The sequence below is a fragment of the Heterodontus francisci genome, chromosome 39, assembly GCF_036365525.1.
Source record: "Heterodontus francisci isolate sHetFra1 chromosome 39, sHetFra1.hap1, whole genome shotgun sequence".
Lineage (NCBI taxonomy): Eukaryota > Metazoa > Chordata > Chondrichthyes > Heterodontiformes > Heterodontidae > Heterodontus > Heterodontus francisci.
In genome coordinates, this window is record NC_090409.1 from 41791113 (window position 1) to 41811677 (window position 20565).

Sequence of the window (20565 nt, forward strand, 5' to 3'; positions counted from 1 at the left end):
GCTGCTGCCCTGGAGGACTCACTGCTCCATCTGCTGCCTTGGAGGACTCACTGCTCCACCTGCTGCCCCTGGAGGACTCACTGCTCCACCTGCTGCTCTGGAGGACTCACTGCTCCACCTGCTGCTCTGGAGGACTCCCCGCGCCAGTTGCTGCCCTGGGGGGCTCACTGCGCCACCTGCTGCCTTGGAGGACTCACTGCTCCACCTGCTGCCCCTGGAGGACTCACTCTGCTGCCTTGGAGGACTCACTGCTCCACCTGCTGCCCCTGGAGGACTCACTGCTCCACCTGCTGCTCTGGAGGACTCCCCGCGCCAGCTGCTGCCCTGGAGGGCTCACTGCGCCACCTGCTGCCTTGGAGGACTCACTGCTCCACCTGCTGCCTTGGAGGACTCACTGCTCCACCTGCTGCTCTGGAGGACTCCCCGCGCCAGCTGCTGCCTGGAGGACTCACTGCGCCACCTGCTGCCTTGGAGGACTCACTGCTCCACCTGCTGCCTTGGAGGACTCACTGCTCCACCTGCTGCCCCTGGAAGACTCACTGCTCCACCTGCTGCCCCTGGAGGACTCACTGCACCACCTGCTGCCTTGGAGGACTCACTGCTCCACCTGCTGCCCCTGGAAGACTCACTGCTCCACCTGCTGCCCCTGGAGGACTCCCTGTGCCAGCTGCTGCCCTGGAGGAACTCACTGCTCCACCTGCTGCCTTGGAGGACTCACTGCACCACCTGCTGCCCTGGAAGACTCACTGCTCCACCTGCTGCCCCTGGAGGACTCACTGCACCACCTGCTGCCTTGGATGACTCACTGCTCCACCTGCTGCCCCTGGAAGACTCACTGCTCCACCTGCTGCCCCTGGAGGACTCACTGCTCCACCTGCTGCCTTGGAGGACTCACTGCTCCCACCTGCTGCCCCTGGAAGACTCACTGCTCCACCTGCTGCCCCTGGAGGACTCACTGCTCCAACTGTTGCCCTGGAGGACTCACTGCACCCGCGCTGCCCCTGGAGGACTCACTGCTCCACCTGCTGCCCCTGGAGGACAACAATGAAGACTTGCAGGGTATTTGGCTGCAGAGGGCATCACAGATCAGCCGAACCCTGCCATAACCCGACAGCCGACCAGCGACACCTTTTCCAGAAGCGCTTTGTGGATGGTGATTGGGAGCAGTAAGGCAGGGCTGACTTCACCCTGGGGTCCTGAGTGACCCACCCAGCTTCTACTGCCCAGGCTGAGAACAGCGAGCCCAACCAGACTGGGTTCATGCCAGGCACATTCCTGTTCTGCAGAGCTCAGGACCACACAAAGCAGGGCATCTCCCCACTGAGTCTGGAAGGCTGCAAAAACTTAATCCAAGGAAAGAAAGACGAAGATTTATACAGCACCTTTCACAACCTTCAGTACTGACCATCTGACAGTGCAGCGCTCCCTCAGTACTGACCCTCTGACAGTGCAGCGCTCCCTCAGTACTGACCCGCTGACAGTGCAGCACTCCCTCAGTACTGACCATCTGACAGTGCAGCGCTCCCTCAGTACTGACCATCTGACAGTGCAGCGCTCCCTCAGTACTGATCCTCTGACAGTGCAGCGCTCCCTCAGTACTGACCATCCGACAGTGCAGCACTCCCTCAGTACTGACCATCCGACAGTGCAGCACTCCCTCAGTACTGACCCTCTGACAGTGCAGCACTCCCTCAGTACTCACCCTCTGACAGTGCAGCGCTCCCTCAGTACTGACCCTCTGACAGTGCAGCGCTCCCTCAGTACTGACCCTCTGACAGTGCAGCGCTCCCTCAGTACTGACCCTCTGACAGTGCAGCACTCCCTCAGTACTGACCCTCTGACAGTGCAGCACTCCCTCAGTACTGACCCTCCGACAGTGCAGCACTCCCTCAGTACTGACCCTCCGACAGTGCAGCACTCCCTCAGTACTGACCCTCCGACAGTGTCAGCCTGGGATCATGGAGCTCAAGGCTCTGGAGTGGGGGGTCTCGATGGGAAAGGGGTCTCGATGGGAAAGGGTGCCTCTGACTGTGTGATGTTTCGGGGAGAGAGGCTGCTGTTAGTGGGACTGTACCTCACTGAGAGAGGTGGGAGAACCACACCCTCATATGGACATGCGAGGGTTAAAGATTTGACGTAAATACTGCGAATCTTTCTCTTATCCAAGGGCCAGTTATCACAGCATCTGAAAGGCTCACCTTGAGCATTTGAGACGGGCCAGTTACCGGAGACCTTTAGTGCAAAGCAGAACAAGCTGAGATAAAGTAATTGCACAAATCTCCTGTGCTGCTAATTGTTAACTTAAGTAAGGAACAATGCAAAGAACAAACAAGCTCCAGTCAGTAAAAGCTTCCCTTATCTGTCCTCCGACATTTTACAGTGCCGCATGACCGGTAAACAGCCTCTCATTCCACAGCCCCCACTTCACCACCCCCCCCCCCACCCCATCTCCCGACTGACCGCTGTGAACTTGACAAGAGTTCGGGAGTTTGAGGTTTCTCAGTTCCTGGGGCCAGAGTTTCAGTTTCGAGGTGACTCAGTGCCTTCCACACTCGCCTCTGAGTCACAGTGGACGTGGGGTCGAGACCCGACTCCAGACACTTGAACCCCATAATCCCAGGCCGACATTCCCTGATGCCATTACTGGGGGAGAGGGAGTGCTGCACTGTCGGAGGGTCTGTACTGAGGGAGTGCTGCACTGTCGGAGGGTCAGTACTGAGGGAGTGCTGCACTGTCGGAGGATCAGTACTGAGGGAGTGCTGCACTGTCGGAGGGTCAGTACTGAGGGAGTGCTGCAATGTCGGAGGGTCAGTACTGAGGGAGTGCTGCACTGTCGGAGGGTCAGTACTGAGGGAGCCCCAGTCCTTTCCTGACAGTTATAACCTCTCAGTTCTGGTATTATCTGTGTGAATCTTTTTACACCTTCTCAAGAGCCTCTACATCCAGCTTTTATAAGAATAGAGCTATGCACAGTGCTCCGAGTGTGATCTAACCAAGGTATATGGAGACTGGAACTGTGCACAGTGCTCCAAGTGTGGTCTAACCAAGGTATATGGAGACCGGAACTGTGCACAGTGCTCCGAGTGTGGTCTAACCAAGGTATATGGAGACCGGAACTGTGCACAGTGCTCCAAGCGTGGTCTAACCAAGGTATATGGAGACTGGAACTGTGCACACTGCTCCGAGTGTGGGTCTAACCAAGGTATATGGAGACCGGAACTGTACACAGTGCTGTGAGTGTGATCTAACCAAGGTATATGGAGACTGGAACTGTACACAGTGCTGTGAGTGTGATCTAACCAAGGTATATGGAGGCCGGAACTGTACACAGTGCTGTGAGTGTGATCTAACCAAGGTATATGGAGACTGGAACTGTACACAGTGCTGTGAGTGTGATCTAACCAAGGTATATGGAGACCGGAACTGTGCACAGTGCTCCGAGTGTGGTCTAACCAAGGTATATGGAGACCGGAACTGTGCACAGTGCTCCGAGTGTGGTCTAACCAAGGTATATGGAGACCGGAACTGTACACAGTGCTCCGAGTGTGGTCTAACCAAGGTATATGGAGACTGGAACTGTACATAGTGCTGTGAGTGTGGTCGAACCAAAGCTCGATCTAAGTTGAACATAACTTTTGCAATTCTAACCCTTTGGAAATCTACTCCAATCCCTTGCTTTTTTATGGGCTTATTAGCTTGCCTTGCTACTTTTAGTGATTTGTGGATTTTTATCCCTCTGCTCTGCTGTTTCATTTAGATTCTTATTATCCAGTGATGTCTGTGGCCTCCATATCGGTGCTACCAAAATGTAGCAGCTCACACTTAGCCACATTCGTATGTATTGCCAGTGTCCACGAGCCTCGCACGCTTTATAGTTTGGGTGCAGAACCTCACTGCCGTCTTTATCCTTGATCCACAAATCCTCTTCACGACCAGGACCGCCTATTTCCACCTCCGTAACTTCGCCCGACTTTGCCCTGCCTCAGCTCATCGGCCGCTGAAACCCTCATGCCCCCCCCCCACCCTTTGTCACCTCCAGACCCGACTATTCCGCCAGTCTGCTGGCCGGCCTCTCTCAGTCCACTCTCCGTAAACCCCAGCTCTATCTAAACTCTGCTGCACACCTCACCAACCTTCCCCACGCATTGCCAACACAAGCTCCAACTGTCTCTTGCCAGGGCGTGTGTTCATTCGCCAGTTATAAATTTCATTAACCCTGTATTTTGATTCAGATTGCGTCCGTCAGCTGAACGCTGATCTCGCTTTGACATTCCGAGGACAGATAACAACTGACTTCCAATCGTCCTTCAGGCAAATCACAGCAGGTTAAATCGAACATCGGCTGCAGGAAAAGAAACCTGCAATTCTCTCGCCCCTCACCCGGCCTCAGGACACCGCCAGGCGCTTGCGGACTTCGATTGATGTGTGCTCACTGTTGCAATGTGGGAAAGGCGGCAGCCAATATGCGCACAGCAAGATCCCACAAACAGCAATGTGATAAAGACCGGGGGATCATCTGTTTCAGAATTGTCAAGAGGTTTTGGTACTTTATTATGGAATAGGTACAAACTGGAGTCTGTATCTGAAACGCCGCCCGAACACCTCGATTAGATTCCAGTCTGTAACTCACTCCCGGGTTTCTGTTATTCTATATATAAACCCCCAGAACCCCTCGATTAGATTCCAGTCTGTAACTCACTCCCGGGTATCTGTTATTCTACATATAAACACCCCCCGAACCCCTCGATTAGATTCCAGTCTGTAACTCACTCCCGGGTATCTGTTATTCTATATATAAACCCCCCGAACCTCTCGATTAGATTCCAGTCTGTAACTCACTCCCGGGTATCTGTTATTCTATATATAAACCCCCCGAACCCATCGATTAGATTCCAGTCTGTAACTCACTCCCGGGTATCTGTTATTCTATATATAAACCCCCCGAACCCCTCGATTAGATTCCAGTCTGTAACTCACTCCCGGGTATCTGTTATTCTATATATAAACCCCCCGAACCTCTCGATTAGATTCCAGTCTGTAACTCACTCCCGGGTATCTGTTATTCTATATATAAACCCACCGAACCCCTCGATTAGATTCCAGTCTGTAACTCACTCCCGGGTATCTGTTATTCTATATATAAACCCACCGAACCCCTCGATTAGATTCCAGTCTGTAACTCACTCCCGGGTATCTGTTATTCTATATATAAACCCCCCGAACCTCTCGATTAGATTCCAGTCTGTAACTCACTCCCGGGTATCTGTTATTCTATATATAAACCTCCCCGAACCCCTCGATTAGATTCCAGTCTGTAACTCACTCCCGGGTATCTGTTATTCTATATATAAACCTCCCCGTGCCCCTCGATTAGATTCCAGTCTGTAACTCACTCCCGGGTATCTGTTATTCTATATATAAACCCCCCGAACCTCTCGATTAGATTCCAGTCTGTAACTCACTCCGGGTATCTGTTATTCTATATATAAACCCACCGAAACCCCTCGATTAGATTCCAGTCTGTAACTCACTCCCGGGTATCTGTTATTCTATATATAAACCCACCGAACCCCTCGATTAGATTCCAGTCTGTAACTCACTCCCGGGTATCTGTTATTCTATATATAAACCCCCCGAACCTCTCGATTAGATTCCAGTCTGTAACTCACTCCCGGGTATCTGTTATTCTATATATAAACCCCCCGAACCCCTCGATTAGATTCCAGTCTGTAACTCACTCCCAGGTATCTGTTATTCTATATATAAACCATCCCCAAACCCCTCGATTAGATTCCAGTCTGTAACTCACTCCCGGGTATCTGTTATTCTATATATAAACCCCCCCCCCGAACCCCTCGATTAGATTCCAGTCTGTAACTCACTCCCGGGTGTCTGTTATTCTATATATAAACCCCCCGAACCCCTCGATTAGATTCCAGTCTGTAACTCACTCCCGGGTATCTGTTATTCTATATATAACCCACCGAACCCCTCGATTAGATTCCAGTCTGTAACTCACTCCCGGGTATCTGTTATTCTATATATAAACCCACCGAACCCCTCGATTAGATTCCAGTCTGTAACTCACTCCCGGGTATCTGTTATTCTATATATAAACCCCCCGAACCTCTCGATTAGATTCCAGTCTGTAACTCACTCCCAGGTATCTGTTATTCTATATATAAACCCACCGAAACCCCTCGATTAGATTCCAGTCTGTAACTCACTCCCGGGTATCTGTTATTCTATATATAAACCCACCGAACCCCTCGATTAGATTCCAGTCTGTAACTCACTCCCGGGTATCTGTTATTCTATATATAACCCCCCGAACCTCTCGATTAGATTCCAGTCTGTAACTCACTCCCGGGTATCTCTTATCTATATATAAACCCCCCGAACCCCTCGATTAGATTCCAGTCTGTAACTCACTCCGGGTATCTGTTATTCTATATATAAACCCCCCGAACCCCTCGATTAGATTCCAGTCTGTAACTCACTCCCGGGTATCTGTTATTCTATATATAAACCCCCGAACCTCTCGATTAGATTCCAGTCTGTAACTCACTCCCGGGTATCTGTTATTCTATATATAAACCCACCGAACCCCTCGATTAGATTCCAGTCTGTAACTCACTCCCGGGTATCTGTTATTCTATATATAAACCCACCGAACCCCTCGATTAGATTCCAGTCTGTAACTCACTCCGGGTATCTGTTATTCTATATATAAACCCCCCGAACCTCTCGATTAGATTCCAGTCTGTAACTCACTCCCGGGTATCTGTTATTCTATATATAAACCCCCCCCGAACCCCTCGATTAGATTCCAGTCTGTAACTCACTCCCGGGTATCTGTTATTCTATATATAAACCTCCCCGTGCCCCTCGATTAGATTCCAGTCTGTAACTCACTCCCGGGTATCTGTTATTCTATATATAAACCCCCCGAACCTCTCGATTAGATTCCAGTCTGTAACTCACTCCCGGGTATCTGTTATTCTATATATAAACCCACCGAAACCCCTCGATTAGATTCCAGTCTGTAACTCACTCCCGGGTATCTGTTATTCTATATATAAACCCACCGAACCCCTCGATTAGATTCCAGTCTGTAACTCACTCCGGGTATCTGTTATTCTATATATAAACCCCCCGAACCTCTCGATTAGATTCCAGTCTGTAACTCACTCCCGGGTATCTGTTATTCTATATATAAACCTCCCCGTGCCCCTCGATTAGATTCCAGTCTGTAACTCACTCCCGGGTATCTGTTATTCTATATATAAACCCCCCGAACCTCTCGATTAGATTCCAGTCTGTAACTCACTCCGGGTATCTGTTATTCTATATATAAACCCCCCGAACCTCTCGATTAGATTCCAGTCTGTAACTCACTCCCGGGTATCTGTTATTGTACCTGGTGTTTAAAAGGTTAATGTCGTCCTTGTGCCGTGCGGTTCAAGGTGGGTGTGTTGGTGCTTTGCGCCTTGGATTCTGATAAGCTGTATCTCCAAATGGCACCGTGCTGCAGAGCTGTCACGCAGAGAGTTCCACCTCTTTCTCCAGACAATTGTCGTGGGAGGGACAGGTTATAAAGGGCAGTCTGGTAGCGAGGGGCTGATTGCCACTGCTGGACTGAGACCCAACCGAGGAGCAGCTCCTGTCCCCCCCCACAAACTCCCACCCGCTGCACAACTGAACAGCAGGCAGCTCCCTCACTTCTTCGCTGGTGGAGGTTCCACCAGGAGCAACATCATGGTAAAATCAGTAAGTACATCAGCGATTATGGGTTAGCTGTCACTTCCCCGGGAGCCGGCATCGAATTAATCTCGCAGGGAGCCGGCAGGGACGCGACGGGCCGAACAGCCTCCGTCTGTGTTGAAGCCATTGCTGTGGTCTGGAGTCACATGTCGGCCAGACTCGGTCAGGACAGAGGATTTCCTTCCCTCAAGGACATTAGTGAAGCAGATGGGGTTTTTAACGACAGTCGATGATAGTTTCATGGCTCTGTTGCTGAGATGACCTTTCAATGCCAGATTCTTTTTATTCCATGAATTGATTTTATTAAGTAATTGAATTTAAATCCCAGAAGCTGCCCTGGTGGGATTTGAACCCGTGTCCGCAGGTTGTTAGCCTGGGTCTCTGGATTACCAGCACAGTGACATCTCCACCACCCCGGCATTCTCTCCCGCACTCATGAGTGAGGGAGAGTGAGTGTCAATATTTGAGAGTGCGAGGGGGAGAGTGTGTGAGAGTGAGTGTGTGAGGGAGAGTGAGTATGAGGGAGAGTGTGTATGAGGGAGAGTGTGTGAGAGCAAGTGTGAAGGAGGGAGAGTGTTACAGTGTGTGAGGGAGAGTGATTATGAGGGAGAGTGTATGAGAGTAAGTGTGAAGGAGGGAGAGTGTTACAGTGTGTGAGGGAGAGTGTGCGCGGGACAGTGTGTGAGAGTGAGTATGTGTGAGGGAGGGTGATTGAGTGAGGCAGAATGAGTGTGTGTGGATCATTACTGAGCTGTTTCACTCTGTGTTACTCCCTGCCTCCTCCATATAACCTGAAACTGTGAATCTTCTCGTCATTTTGTTGAACTCTGGTGATATTCATTCAGGCTGATAACTCCCAACACTGTTTAAAGAGGGAGTCTCTCCGTCAGGGACCCTGTTAAAAGAGGGAGACTCTCTGTCAGGGACCCTGTTTAAAGAGGGAGTCTCTCCGTCAGGGACCCTGTTAAAAGAGGAGACTCTCTGTCAGGGACCCTGTTTAAAGAGGGAGTCTCTCCGTCAGGGACCCTGTTAAAAGAGGGAGACTCTTTGTCAGGGATCCTGTTTAAAGAGGGAGTCTTTCCGTCAGGGACCCTGTTAAAAGAGGGAGACTCTCTGTCAGGGACCCTGTTTAAAGAGGGAGTCTCTCCGTCAGGGACCCTGTTAAAAGAGGGAGACTCTTTGTCAGGGATCCTGTTTAAAGAGGGAGTCTCTCCGTCAGGGACCCTGTTAAAAGAGGGAGACTCTTTGTCAGGGATCCTGTTTAAAGAGGGGAGTCTCTCCGTCAGGGACCCTGTTGTTTAAAGAGGGAGTCTCTCCGTCAGGGACCCTGTTTAAAGATGGAGTCTCTCCGTCAGGGACCCTGTTTAAAGAGGGAGTCTCTCCATCAGGGACCCCGTTTACAGAGGGAGTCACTCCGTCAGGGACCCTGTTTAAACAGGGAGTCTCTCCGTCAGGGACCCTGTTTAAAGATGGAGTCTCTCCGTCAGGGACCCTGTTTAAAGAGGGAGTCTCTCCATCAGGGACCCCGTTTAAAGAGGGAGTCTCTCCGTCAGGGATCCTGTTTAAAGATGGAGTCGCTCCGTCAGGGACCCTGTTTAAAGAGGGAGTCTCTCCGTCAGGGACCCTGTTTAAAGAGGGAGTCTCTCCGTCAGGGACCCTGTTAAAAGAGGGAGACTCTCTGTCAGGAACCCTGTTTAAAGAGGGAGTCTCTCTGTCAGGGATCCTGTATAAAGAGGGAGTCTCTCCGTCAGGGACCCTGTTAAAGAGGGAGTCTCTCCGTCAGGGACCCTGTTTAAAGAGGGAGTCTCTCCGTCAGGGACCCCGTTTAAAGAGGGAGTCTCTCCATCAGGGACCCTGTTAAAGAGGGAGTCTCTCCGTCAGGGACCCTGTTTAAAGATGGAGTCTCTCCGTCAGGGACCCTGTTTAAAGAGGGAGTCTCTCCATCAGGGACCCCGTTTAAAGAGGGAGTCTCTTCGTCATGGACCCCGTTTAAGAGGGAGTCCATCTGTCAGGGATCCTGTTTAAATAGGGAGTCTCTCCGTCAGGGACCCTGTTAAAATAGGGAGTCTGTCCATCAGGGACCCCGTTTAAAGAGGGAGTCACTCCGTCAGGGACGCTGTTTAAAGAGGGAGTCTCTCCATCAGGGACCCTGTTAAAGAGGGAGTCTCTCTGTCAGGGATCCTGTTTAAAGATGGAGTCTCTCTGTCAGGGATCCTGTTTAAAGAGGGAGTCTCTCCGTCAGGGATCCTGTTTAAAGAGGGAGTCTCTCTGTCAGGGATCCTGTTTAAAGAGGGAGTCTCTCCATCAGGGACCCTGTTAAAGAGGGAGTCTCTCTGTCAGGGATCCTGTTTAAAGATGGAGTCTCTCTGTCAGGGATCCTGTTTAAAGAGGGAGTCTCTCCGTCAGGGACCCTGTTTAAAGAGGGAGTCTCTCCGTCAGGGATCCTGTTTAAAGATGGAGTCTCTCTGTCAGGGATCCTGTTTAAAGAGGGAGTCTCTCCGTCAGGGATCCTGTTAAAGAGGGAGTCTCTCTGTCAGGGATCCTGTTTAAAGATGGAGTCTCTCTGTCAGGGATCCTGTTTAAAGAGGGAGTCTCTCTGTCAGGGATCCTGTTTAAAGAGGGAGTCTCTCCGTCAGGGATCCTGTTTAAAGAGGGAGTCTCTCTGTCAGGGATCCTGTTTAAAGATGGAGTCTCTCTGTCAGGGATCCTGTTTAAAGAGGGAGTCTCTCTGTCAGGGATCCTGTTTAAAGAGGGAGTCTCTCCGTCAGGGATCCTGTTTAAAGAGGAGTCTCTCCGTCAGGATCCTGTTTAAGAGGAGTCTCTCTGTAGGTACCCTGTTTAGAGCAGGCTGGATTTGAATTCATGCTGTTGATGGCTGTCAGTGTACAGGTTCCGCTTCCAGCTCTTTACCTTTTTCCGAGCGTTATTTGTGTTGATGTTGGGAGCAAGTGTAATCAGCCCTGGTCAAGATAAGTGGGAGAGAGCAGGTCGTATCACCAATCAGATAAAGCTGCAGATCGGAGGCACCAAGGACACAGTGGGGGGCGGGGGGGGGGGGGGGGGGTGGGGGGGGGGATCACACACGTTCCATATTAACCCATCGACCTCTCAGAAAACCTTGCCCACCGTGGGTTCATTACCCTACCCCTCTGCTTCATTCAGTGAGGTGCTCCCAAAGACACTCCCTACTTACCTTACACATGCGATGACCTCTCGGAGACCTTTTGAGAACTATTAACATGTATGTAATGAAGAAAAGAACTCCCATTTCTCCAGCACTTTCTCACCCATTCAGGACGTCCCAAAGAGCCTCACAGACAATGAAGGACTTTATTTGAAGTGCGCTCACTGTTGTAACGTAGGAAACGCAGCAGACAATTTGTGCACAGCAAGATCCCACAAACAATGTGATAATGACCCAGATCATCTGTTTTTTTTTTCGTGATGTCGGTTGAGGGATAAATATTGTCCCCAGGACACCAGGGAGAACTCCCCCCCCGCCCCCCCACCCCCCCCCCCCCGCCCGCTCTTCTTCCAAATAGTGGCCGTGGGATCTTTTACACCCACCTGAGAGGGCAGACGGGGGCCTCGGTTTAATGTCTCATCTGAAAGACGGCACCTCCGACAGTGCAGCACTCCCTCCGTACTGACCCTCCGACAGTGCAGCGCTCCCTCAGTACTGACCCTCCGACAGTGCGGCACTCACTCAGTACTGAGCCTCCGACAGTGCAGCGCTCCCTCAGTACTGACCCTCCGACAGTGCAGCGCTCCCTCAGTACTGACCCTCCGACAGTGCAGCACTCCCTCAATACTGACCCTCCGACAGTGCGGCACTCCCTCAGTACTGACCCTCCGACAGTGCGGCACTCCCTCAGTACTGACCCTCCGACAGTGCGGCACTCCTGTCCCAAGGATTGTTTGGGACAGGATCAGACGGATATACAAACCCCTCTGCTTCTGTACTGAGGCAGATCTGACCCCAAGGTGTGTTTGTGTGCGTGTGCGTGCCTGTGTGCGTGCCTGCGTGTGCCTGAGTGCACGAGTGTGCGTGTTTCAGGATGTGATGCCTTCCATGGTTGAATACCCTGCTGACAGTCGATTGGTGTGAGGGGCCAGGGATCAGTCGTGGATCCCCCCCCCCTCCCCGACTCCTCCGCCACTCAGGGGCTGTGAGAGTAAAGGTCTGATGTGCTGTTTCTGTCTTCCTATTCCTCAGGAGAAGCTGGAGATGTACCAGATGGAGGGGAAGGGTGGAGCAGGTGGAGATATGAAGAAGAAGAAAATGAAGAAGAAAGAGAAGTTGGAGAGCATGAAGAAAGAGATGGACATAGTGAGTAACGGGGGCGGGGGGAGGGTCCGCTCCGCCTCTTCCCGAGAGGTGCCCCCTCCCGTCCTGGCAACTGAATTCACCTTCCACCCCCACTGCATCTCAACGCAACCCAACATCTTGCGTCACACTGAGATATGGAAGTCCCCCCCCATCACCACTGACCCCACTCTAACCCACGACCCCACCATAGCCCCTGACCCCACTATAACCCCACCATAAACCCTGACCCCACCATAAACCCTGACCCCATCATAAGCCATGACCGCACCACAACCCATGACCCACCGTAAAAGCTGACCCCTCTATAAACCCTGACCCCAGAATAAACCGCAAAACCACATTAACCTCTGACCCCACAAGCTACCTCAACCTCACCATAACAGACAACCCCAATCATTATGCCGAATCCTACCTTCTCCCCATACCCCTCAATCCCCACCCACCCACCTTCTCCCCATATCCCTCAATCCCCACCCACCCACCTTCTCCCCAAATCCCTCAATCGCCACCTACCCACCTTCTCCCCATCTTCCTCAATCCCCACCCACCCACCTTCTCCCCATATCCCTCAATCCCCACCCACCCACCTTCTCCCCATATCCCTCAATCCTCACCTACCCACCTTCTCCCCATATCCCTCAATCCCCACCTACCCACCTTCTCCCCATATCCCTCAATCCCGACCTACCCACCTTCTCCACATATCCCTCAATCCCCACCTACCCACCTTCTGCCCATATCCCTCAATCCCCACCCACCCACCTTCTCCCCATATCCCTCAATCCCCACCCACCCACCTTCTCCCCATATTCCTCAATCCCCACCTACCCACCTTCTCCCCAAATCCCTCAATCGCCACCTACCCACCTTCTCCCCATCTTCCTCAATCCCCACCCACCCACCTTCTCCCCATATCCCTCAATCCCCACCCACCCACCTTCTCCCCATATCCCTCAATCCCCACCTACCCACCTTCTCCCCATATCCCTCAATCCCGACCTACCCACCTTCTCCACATATCCCTCAATCCCCACCTACCCACCTTCTGCCCATATCCCTCAATCCCCACCCACCCACCTTCTCCCCATATCCCTCAATCCCCACCTACACACCTTCTGCCCATATCCCTCAATCCCCACCCACCCACCTTCTCCCCATACCCATCAATCCCCACCCACCCACCTTCTCCCCATATCCCTCAATCCCCACCCACCCACCTTCTCCCCATATTCCTCAATCCCCACCCACCCACCTTCTCCCCATACCCCTCAATCCCCACCCACCCACCTTCTCCCCATATTCCTCAATCCCCACCCACCTTCTCCCCATATCCCTCAATCCCCACCCACCCACCTTCTCCCCATATTCCTCAATCCCCACCCACCCACCTTCTCCCCATATCCCTCAATCCCCACCCACCCACCTTCTCCACATATCCCTCAATCCCCACCTACCCACCTTCTCCCCATATCCCTCAATCCCCACCCACCCACCTTCTCCCCATATCCCTCAATCCCCACCCTCCCACCTTCTCCCCATATTCCTCAATCCCCACCCACCCACCTTCTCCCCATATTCCTCAATCCCCACCCACCCACCTTCTCCCCATACCCCTCAATCCCCACCCACCCACCTTCTCCCCATATTCCTCAATCCCCACCCACCTTCTCCCCATATCCCTCAATCCCCACCCACCCACCTTCTCCCCATATTCCTCAATCCCCACCCACCCACCTTCTCCCCATATTCCTCAATCCCCACCCACCCACCTTCTCCCCATATTCGTCAATCCCCACCCACCCACCTTCTCCCCATATTCCTCAATCCCCAGCCACCTTCTCCCCATATTCCTCAATCCCCACCCACCCACCTTCTCCCCATATTCCTCAATCCCCACCCACCCACCTTCTCCCCATATCCCTCAATCCCCACCCACCCACCTTCTCCCCATATTCCTCAATCCCCACCCACCTTCTCCCCATATTCCTCAATCCCCACCCACCCACCTTCTCCCCATATCCCTCAATCCCCACCCACCCACCTTCTCCCCATATTCCTCAATTCCCACCCACCCACCATCTCCCCATATCCCTCAATCCCCACCCACCCACCTTCTCCCCATATTCCTCAATCCCCACCCACCCACCTTCCCCCCATATCCCTCAATCCCCACCCACCCACCTTCTCCCCAGATCCCACAATTAGACTAGTCCACAAGTAAAATCAGGTGTTCACACTCAGTACCTGACCCTCCCTCCCTCACTCACGATTCCTCCTCTTCTTCCTCAGGATGACCACGAGATCAGCATTGAAGAGCTGGAAGAGAAATATGACACCAGTATAGAGCAGGTAAGTGAGGCACTGACTCTCAGTGGGGTACGGATTCCACACACACTGACTCTCACTGGGGTACGGGTTCCACACACACTGACTCTCACTGGGGTACGGGTCCCACACACACTGACTCTCACTGGGGTACGGGTCCCACACACACTGACTGTCACTGGGGTGCGGGTCCCACACACACTGACTCTCACTGGGGTACCGGTTCCACACACACTGACTCTCACTGGGGTACGGGTCCCACACACACTGACTGTCACTGGGATACGGGTCCCACACACACTGACTCTCGCTGGGGTACGGGTCCCACACACACTGACTCTCACTGAGGTACGGGTCCCACACGCACTGACTCTCACTTGGGTACGGGTCCCACACACACTGACTCTTACTGGGGTACGGGTTCCACACACACTGACTCTCACTTGGGTACGGGTCCCACACACACTGACTCTTACTGGGGTATGGGTCCCACACACACTGACTCTCACTGAGGTACGGGTTCCACACACACTGACTCTCACTGGGGTACGGGTTCCACACACACTGACTCTCACTAAGGTACGGGTCCCACACACACTGACTCTCACTGGGGTACGGGTTCCACACACACTGACTCTCACTGGGGTACGGGTTCCACACACACTGACTCTCACTGGGATACGGGTCCCACACACACTGACTCTCACTGGGGTACGGGTTCCACACACACTGACTCTCACTGGGATACGGGTCCCACACACACTGACTCTCACTGGGGTACGGGTCCCACACACACTGACTCTCACTGGGATACGGGTCCCACACACACTGACTCTCACTGGGGTACGGGTTCCACACACACTGACTCTCACTGGGGTACCGGTTCCACACACACTGACTCTCACTGGGGTACGGGTTCCACACACACTGACTCTCACTGGGGTACGGGTTCCACACACACTGACTCTCACTGGGGTACGGGTCCCACACACACTGACTCTCACTGGGGTACGGGTCCCACACACACTGACTCTCACTGGGGTACGGGTCCCACACACACTGACTCTCACTGGGGTACGGGTTCCACACACACTGACTCTCACTGGGGTACGGGTTCCACACACATTGATTCTCACTGGGGTACAGGATCAACACACTGACTCTCACTGGGGTACGGGTCCCACACACTGACTCTCACTAAGGTACCGGTTCCACACACACTGAAGTACATCAAACAGAGCTCAGGACCAAAACTACAGGCGAAATTCCCTGATTAAAGCAGGGTGGTTTCTCTGGAAAAATGCAGTGAGCAGAGGTGTCGTTTACACCAATATCAGTCTGTGAATTCCGTCCCAGAGATTTACTGGAGTGATTGAGAGGTAATGTCACACAATCCGCTTCATCGTGGCTGGGAATTGCAGTCTCACTTTGTGTGTATAGTTTCTAAAGGTTAAATACCAACCATAGAATCAGACAGCACAGGAGGAGACCATTCGGCCCTTCATGCCTGTGCCAGCTCTTTGAAAGATCTATCCAATTAGTCCCCACTCTCCCCCTGCTGCTCTTTCCCCCATCACCCTGCAAATTTTTCCCCTTCCAGTATTTCCCCAATTCCCCCCTTTTGAAAGTTCCTATTGAATCTGCTTCCACCGCCCTTTCAGGCAGCGCGTTCCAGATCACAACAACTCACTGCGTCAAAAACATTCTCCTCCTCTCCCCCCCCCTCTGGTTCTTTTACCGATTATCCTCAATCTGTGTCCCTCTGGTTACCGACCCTCCCGCCACTGGGAACAGTTTCTCCCCATTTACTCCATCGAAACCCCCCTCATGATTTTGAACGCCTCGATTAAATCTCCCCCTTAACCTTCTCTGCTCTAAGGAGAACAATCCCAGCTTCTCCCAGTCTCTCCACATTAACTGAAGTCCCTGATCCCTGGGACCATTCCAGTAAACCTCCCTCCGCACCCTCTCCAAGGACTGGACACCCGTCCGAAAGTGTGTGGTGACCGGAATTGGACACAATACTCCAGCTGGGGACTAGCCAGACTTTGATATATTGTAATTTGTGGTTGAAACGAACAAACGAATTATTGATCTTCCTCTCTGTTGTTTCAATGACTCCAGGGTCTCAGTAATGCCAAGGCCCAGGAGGTACTGATCAGAGATGGACTCAATGAGCTGAAGCCACCCAAAGGGACTCCGGAATATGTGAAGTTTGCCCGTCAGTTAGCTGGCGGACTGCAGTGCCTGATGTGGGTTGCGTCTGTCATCTGCTTCATTGCCTTCGGTATTGAGACGGCGCGGGGAAACCTGGCTGCTTACGATGATGTGAGTGTCTGGGGTCATGGGGCGGGCGACTGAGGGATCGGGGGAGAAGGTGGGGATTGAGGGATATGGGGAGAAGGTGGGTGGGTGGGGATTGAGGGATATGGGGAGAAGGTGGGAGGGTGGGGATTGAGGGGTATGGGGAGAAGGTGGGTAGGTGGGGATTGAGGGATACGGGGAGGAGGTGGGTGGGTAGGGATTGAGGGAGATGAGGAGGAGGGTAGGTGGGTGGGGATTGAGGGATATGGGGAGAAGGTGGGTGGGTGGGGATTGAGGGATATGGGGAGAAGGTGGGTAGGTGGGGATTGAGGGATATGGGGAGGAGGTGGGTGGGTAGGGATTGAGGGAGATGAGGAGGAGGGTAGGTGGGTGGGGATTGAGGGATATGGGGAGAAGGTGGGTGGGTGGGGATTGAGGGATATGGGGAGAAGGTGGGAGGGTGGGGATTGAGGGATATGTGGAGAAGGTGGGTAGGTGGGGATTGAGGGATATGGGGAGGAGGTGGGTGGGTAGGGATTGAGGGAGATGAGGAGGAGGGTAGGTGGGTGGGGATTGAGGGATATGGGGAGAAGGTGGGTAGGTGGGGATTGAGGGATATGGGGAGAAGGTGTGTAGGTGGGGATTGAGGGATATGGGGAGAAGGTGGGTGGGTGGGGATTGAGGGATATGGGGAGAAGGTGGGTAGGTGGGGATTGAGGGATATGGGGAGGAGGTGGGTGGGTAGGGATTGAGGGAGATGAGGAGGAGGGTAGGTGGGTGGGGATTGAGGGATATGGGGAGAAGGTGGGTGGGTGGGGATTGAGGGATATGGGGAGAAGGTGGGTGGGTGGGGATTGAGGGATATGGGGAGAAGGTGGGTAGGTGGGGATTGAGGGACATGGGGAGAAGGTGGGTGGGTGGGGATTGAGGGATATGGGGAGAAGGTGGGTAGGTGGGGATTGAGGGATATGGGGAGGAGGTGGGTGGGTAGGGATTGAGGGAGATGAGGAGGAGGGTAGGTGGGTGGGGATTGAGGGATATGGGGAGAAGGTGGGTAGGTGGGGATTGAGGGATATGGGAAGAAGGTGGGTAGGTGGGGATTGAGGGATATGGGGAGAAGGTGGGTAGGTGGGGATTGAGGGATATGGGGAGAGGGTGGGTAGGTGGGGATTGAGGGATATGGGGAGAAGGGGGTGATGGAGGGAGATGAGGACAAGGGGGTGATGGAGGGAGATGAGGAGAAGGGGGTGATGGAGGGAGATGAGGAGAAGGGGGTGATGGAGGGAGACGAGGAGAAGGGAGTGATGGAGGGAGATGAGGAGAAGGGGGTGATGGAGGGAGATGAGGAGAAGGGGGTGATGGAGGGAGATGAGGAGAAGGGGGTGATGGAGGGAGATGAGGAGAAGGGGGTGATGGAGGGAGATGAGGAGAAGGGAGTGATGGAGGGAGATGAGGAGAAGGGAGTGATGGAGGGAGATGAGGAGAAGGGGAGGGTGGGGATGGGTTGTTGGATTATTGGGATTTACCTGTTGTGGTCTCTCTCTCTCTCTTGCAGCTCTACCTGGCCATCACCCTCATTGCTGTGGTGGTAGTGACTGGCTGTTTTGGATATTACCAGGAGTTTAAAAGCACCAACATCATTGCCAGCTTCAAGAACCTGGTCCCTCAGGTAAGGCGAAAAGCTAAACATGAGATTATTACCCGCGGTGACAGCCATGGTGAGGTGGGTTCACTGCTCTCTCACTCACTCTGTCAGAGAGTCCTGGGTTCGAGACCCCATTGCAGAGACCCGAGTCCCAGAATGCAGGCTGACACTCCCTGCGTCAGCACAGACGGTGCACTGGGGTACGGGTCTCACACATACTGACTCTCACTGGGATACGGGTTCCACACACACTGTCTCTCACTGGGGTACGGGTTCCACACACACTGACTCTCACTGGGGTACGGGTCCCACACACACTGACTCTCACTGGGGTACGGGTCCCACACACACTGACTCTCACTGGGGTACGGGTCCACACACACACTGACTCTCACTGGGGTACGGGTTCCACACACACTGACTCTCACTGGGGTACGGGTCCCACACACACTGACTCTCACTGGGGTACGGGTCCCACACACACTGACTCTCACTGGGGTATGGGTCCCACACACACTGACTCTCACTGGGGTACGGGTCCCACACACACTGACTCTCACTGGGGTCTGGGTTCCACACACACTGACTCTCACTGGGGTCTGGGTTCCACACACACTGACTCTCACTGGGGTACGGGTCTCACACACACTGACTCTCACTGGGGTACGGGTCTCACACACACTGACTCTCAATGGGGTCTGGGTTCCACACACACTGACTCTCACTGGGGTACGGGTCTCACACACACTGACCCTCACTGGGGTACGGGTCTCACACACACTGACTCTCACTGGGGTACGGGTCTCACACATACTGACTCTCACTGGGGTACGGGTCTCACACACACTGACTCTCACTGGGGTCTGGGTTCCACACACACTGACTCTCACTGGGGTACGGGTCCCACACACACTGACTCTCACTTGGGTACGGGTCCCACACACACTGACTCTCACTGGGGTACGGGTCTCACACACACTGACTCTCACTGGGGTACGGGTCTCACACACACTGACTCTCACTGGGGTCTGGGTTCCACACACACTGACTCTCACTGGGGTACGGGTCTCACACACACTGACTCTCACTGGAGTACGGGTCTCACACACACTGATTCTCACTGGGGTACGGGTTCCACACACACTGACTCTCACTGGGGTATGGGTCCCACACACACTGACTCTCACTGGGGTACGGGTTCCACACACACTGACTCTCACTGGGGTACCGGTACCACACACACTGACTCTCACTGGGGTACGGGTCTCACACACACTGACTCTCGCTGGGGTACAGGTCCCACACACACTGACTCTCACTGGGGTATGGGTCCCACACACACTGACTCTCACTGGGGTACGGGTCCCACACACACACTGACTCTCACTGGGGTACAGGTCCCACACACACTGACTCTCACTGGGGTACGGGTCTCACACACACTGACTCTCACTGGGGTACGGGTCTCACACATACTGACTCTCACTGGGGTACGGGTCCCACACACACTGACTCTCACTGGGGTACGGGTCTCACACACATTGACTCTCACTGGGGTACGGGTCCCACACACATTGACTCTCACTGGGGTACGGGTCTCACACACATTGACTCTCACTGGGGTACGGGTCCCACACACATTGAGTCTCACTGGGGTACAGGTCTCACACACATTGACTCTCACTGGAGTACGGGTCCCACACACACTGATTCTCACTGGGGTACGGGTTCCACACACACTGACTCTCACTGGGGTACGGGTTCCACACACACTGACTCTCACTGGGATACGGGTCCTACACACACTGACTCTCCCTGGGGTTCCACACACACTGACTCTCACTGGGGTACGGGTCCCACACACACTGACTCTCACTGGGATACGGGTCCTACACACACTGACTCTCCCTGGGGTCCCACACACACTGACTCTCACTGGGGTACGGGTCCCACACACACTGACTCTCACTGGGGTACGGGTCCTACACACACTGACTCTCCCTGGGGTTCCACACACACTGACTCTCACTGGGGTACGGGTCCCACACACACTGACTCTCACTGGGGTCCCACACACACTGACTCTCACTGGGGTACGGGTCCTACACACACTGACTCTCCCTGGGATACGGGTCCCACACACACTGACTCTCACTGGGGTACGGGTCCCACACACACTGACTCTCCCTGGGGTTCC

The 20565-nt window shown here is 53.5% G+C and overlaps 1 protein-coding gene across 7 annotated transcripts in view; it reads left to right on the forward strand.

The window, feature by feature from the left end:
* Window positions 1–2877: 2877 nt before the first annotated feature.
* LOC137352789 (potassium-transporting ATPase alpha chain 1) overlaps window positions 2878–20565 on the forward strand; it is an 87152-nt gene continuing 69464 nt past the window's right edge. For 2 of the 7 annotated variants that reach the window (XM_068018612.1, XM_068018613.1), the window contains exons 1-5: window positions 2878–3559; window positions 11981–12094; window positions 14384–14443; window positions 16544–16747; window positions 18279–18392. In XM_068018612.1, the coding sequence (XP_067874713.1) occupies window positions 3155–3559; window positions 11981–12094; window positions 14384–14443; window positions 16544–16747; window positions 18279–18392 (897 nt within the window). In that variant the 5' untranslated portion in view covers window positions 2878–3154. Of the gene's footprint in view, window positions 3560–3863; window positions 4563–7443; window positions 7771–11980; window positions 12095–14383; window positions 14444–16543; window positions 16748–18278; window positions 18393–20565 lie in introns of those variants that run through there. The other 5 variants (XM_068018618.1, XM_068018617.1, XM_068018615.1 and 2 more) reach the window with 5 other exon arrangements.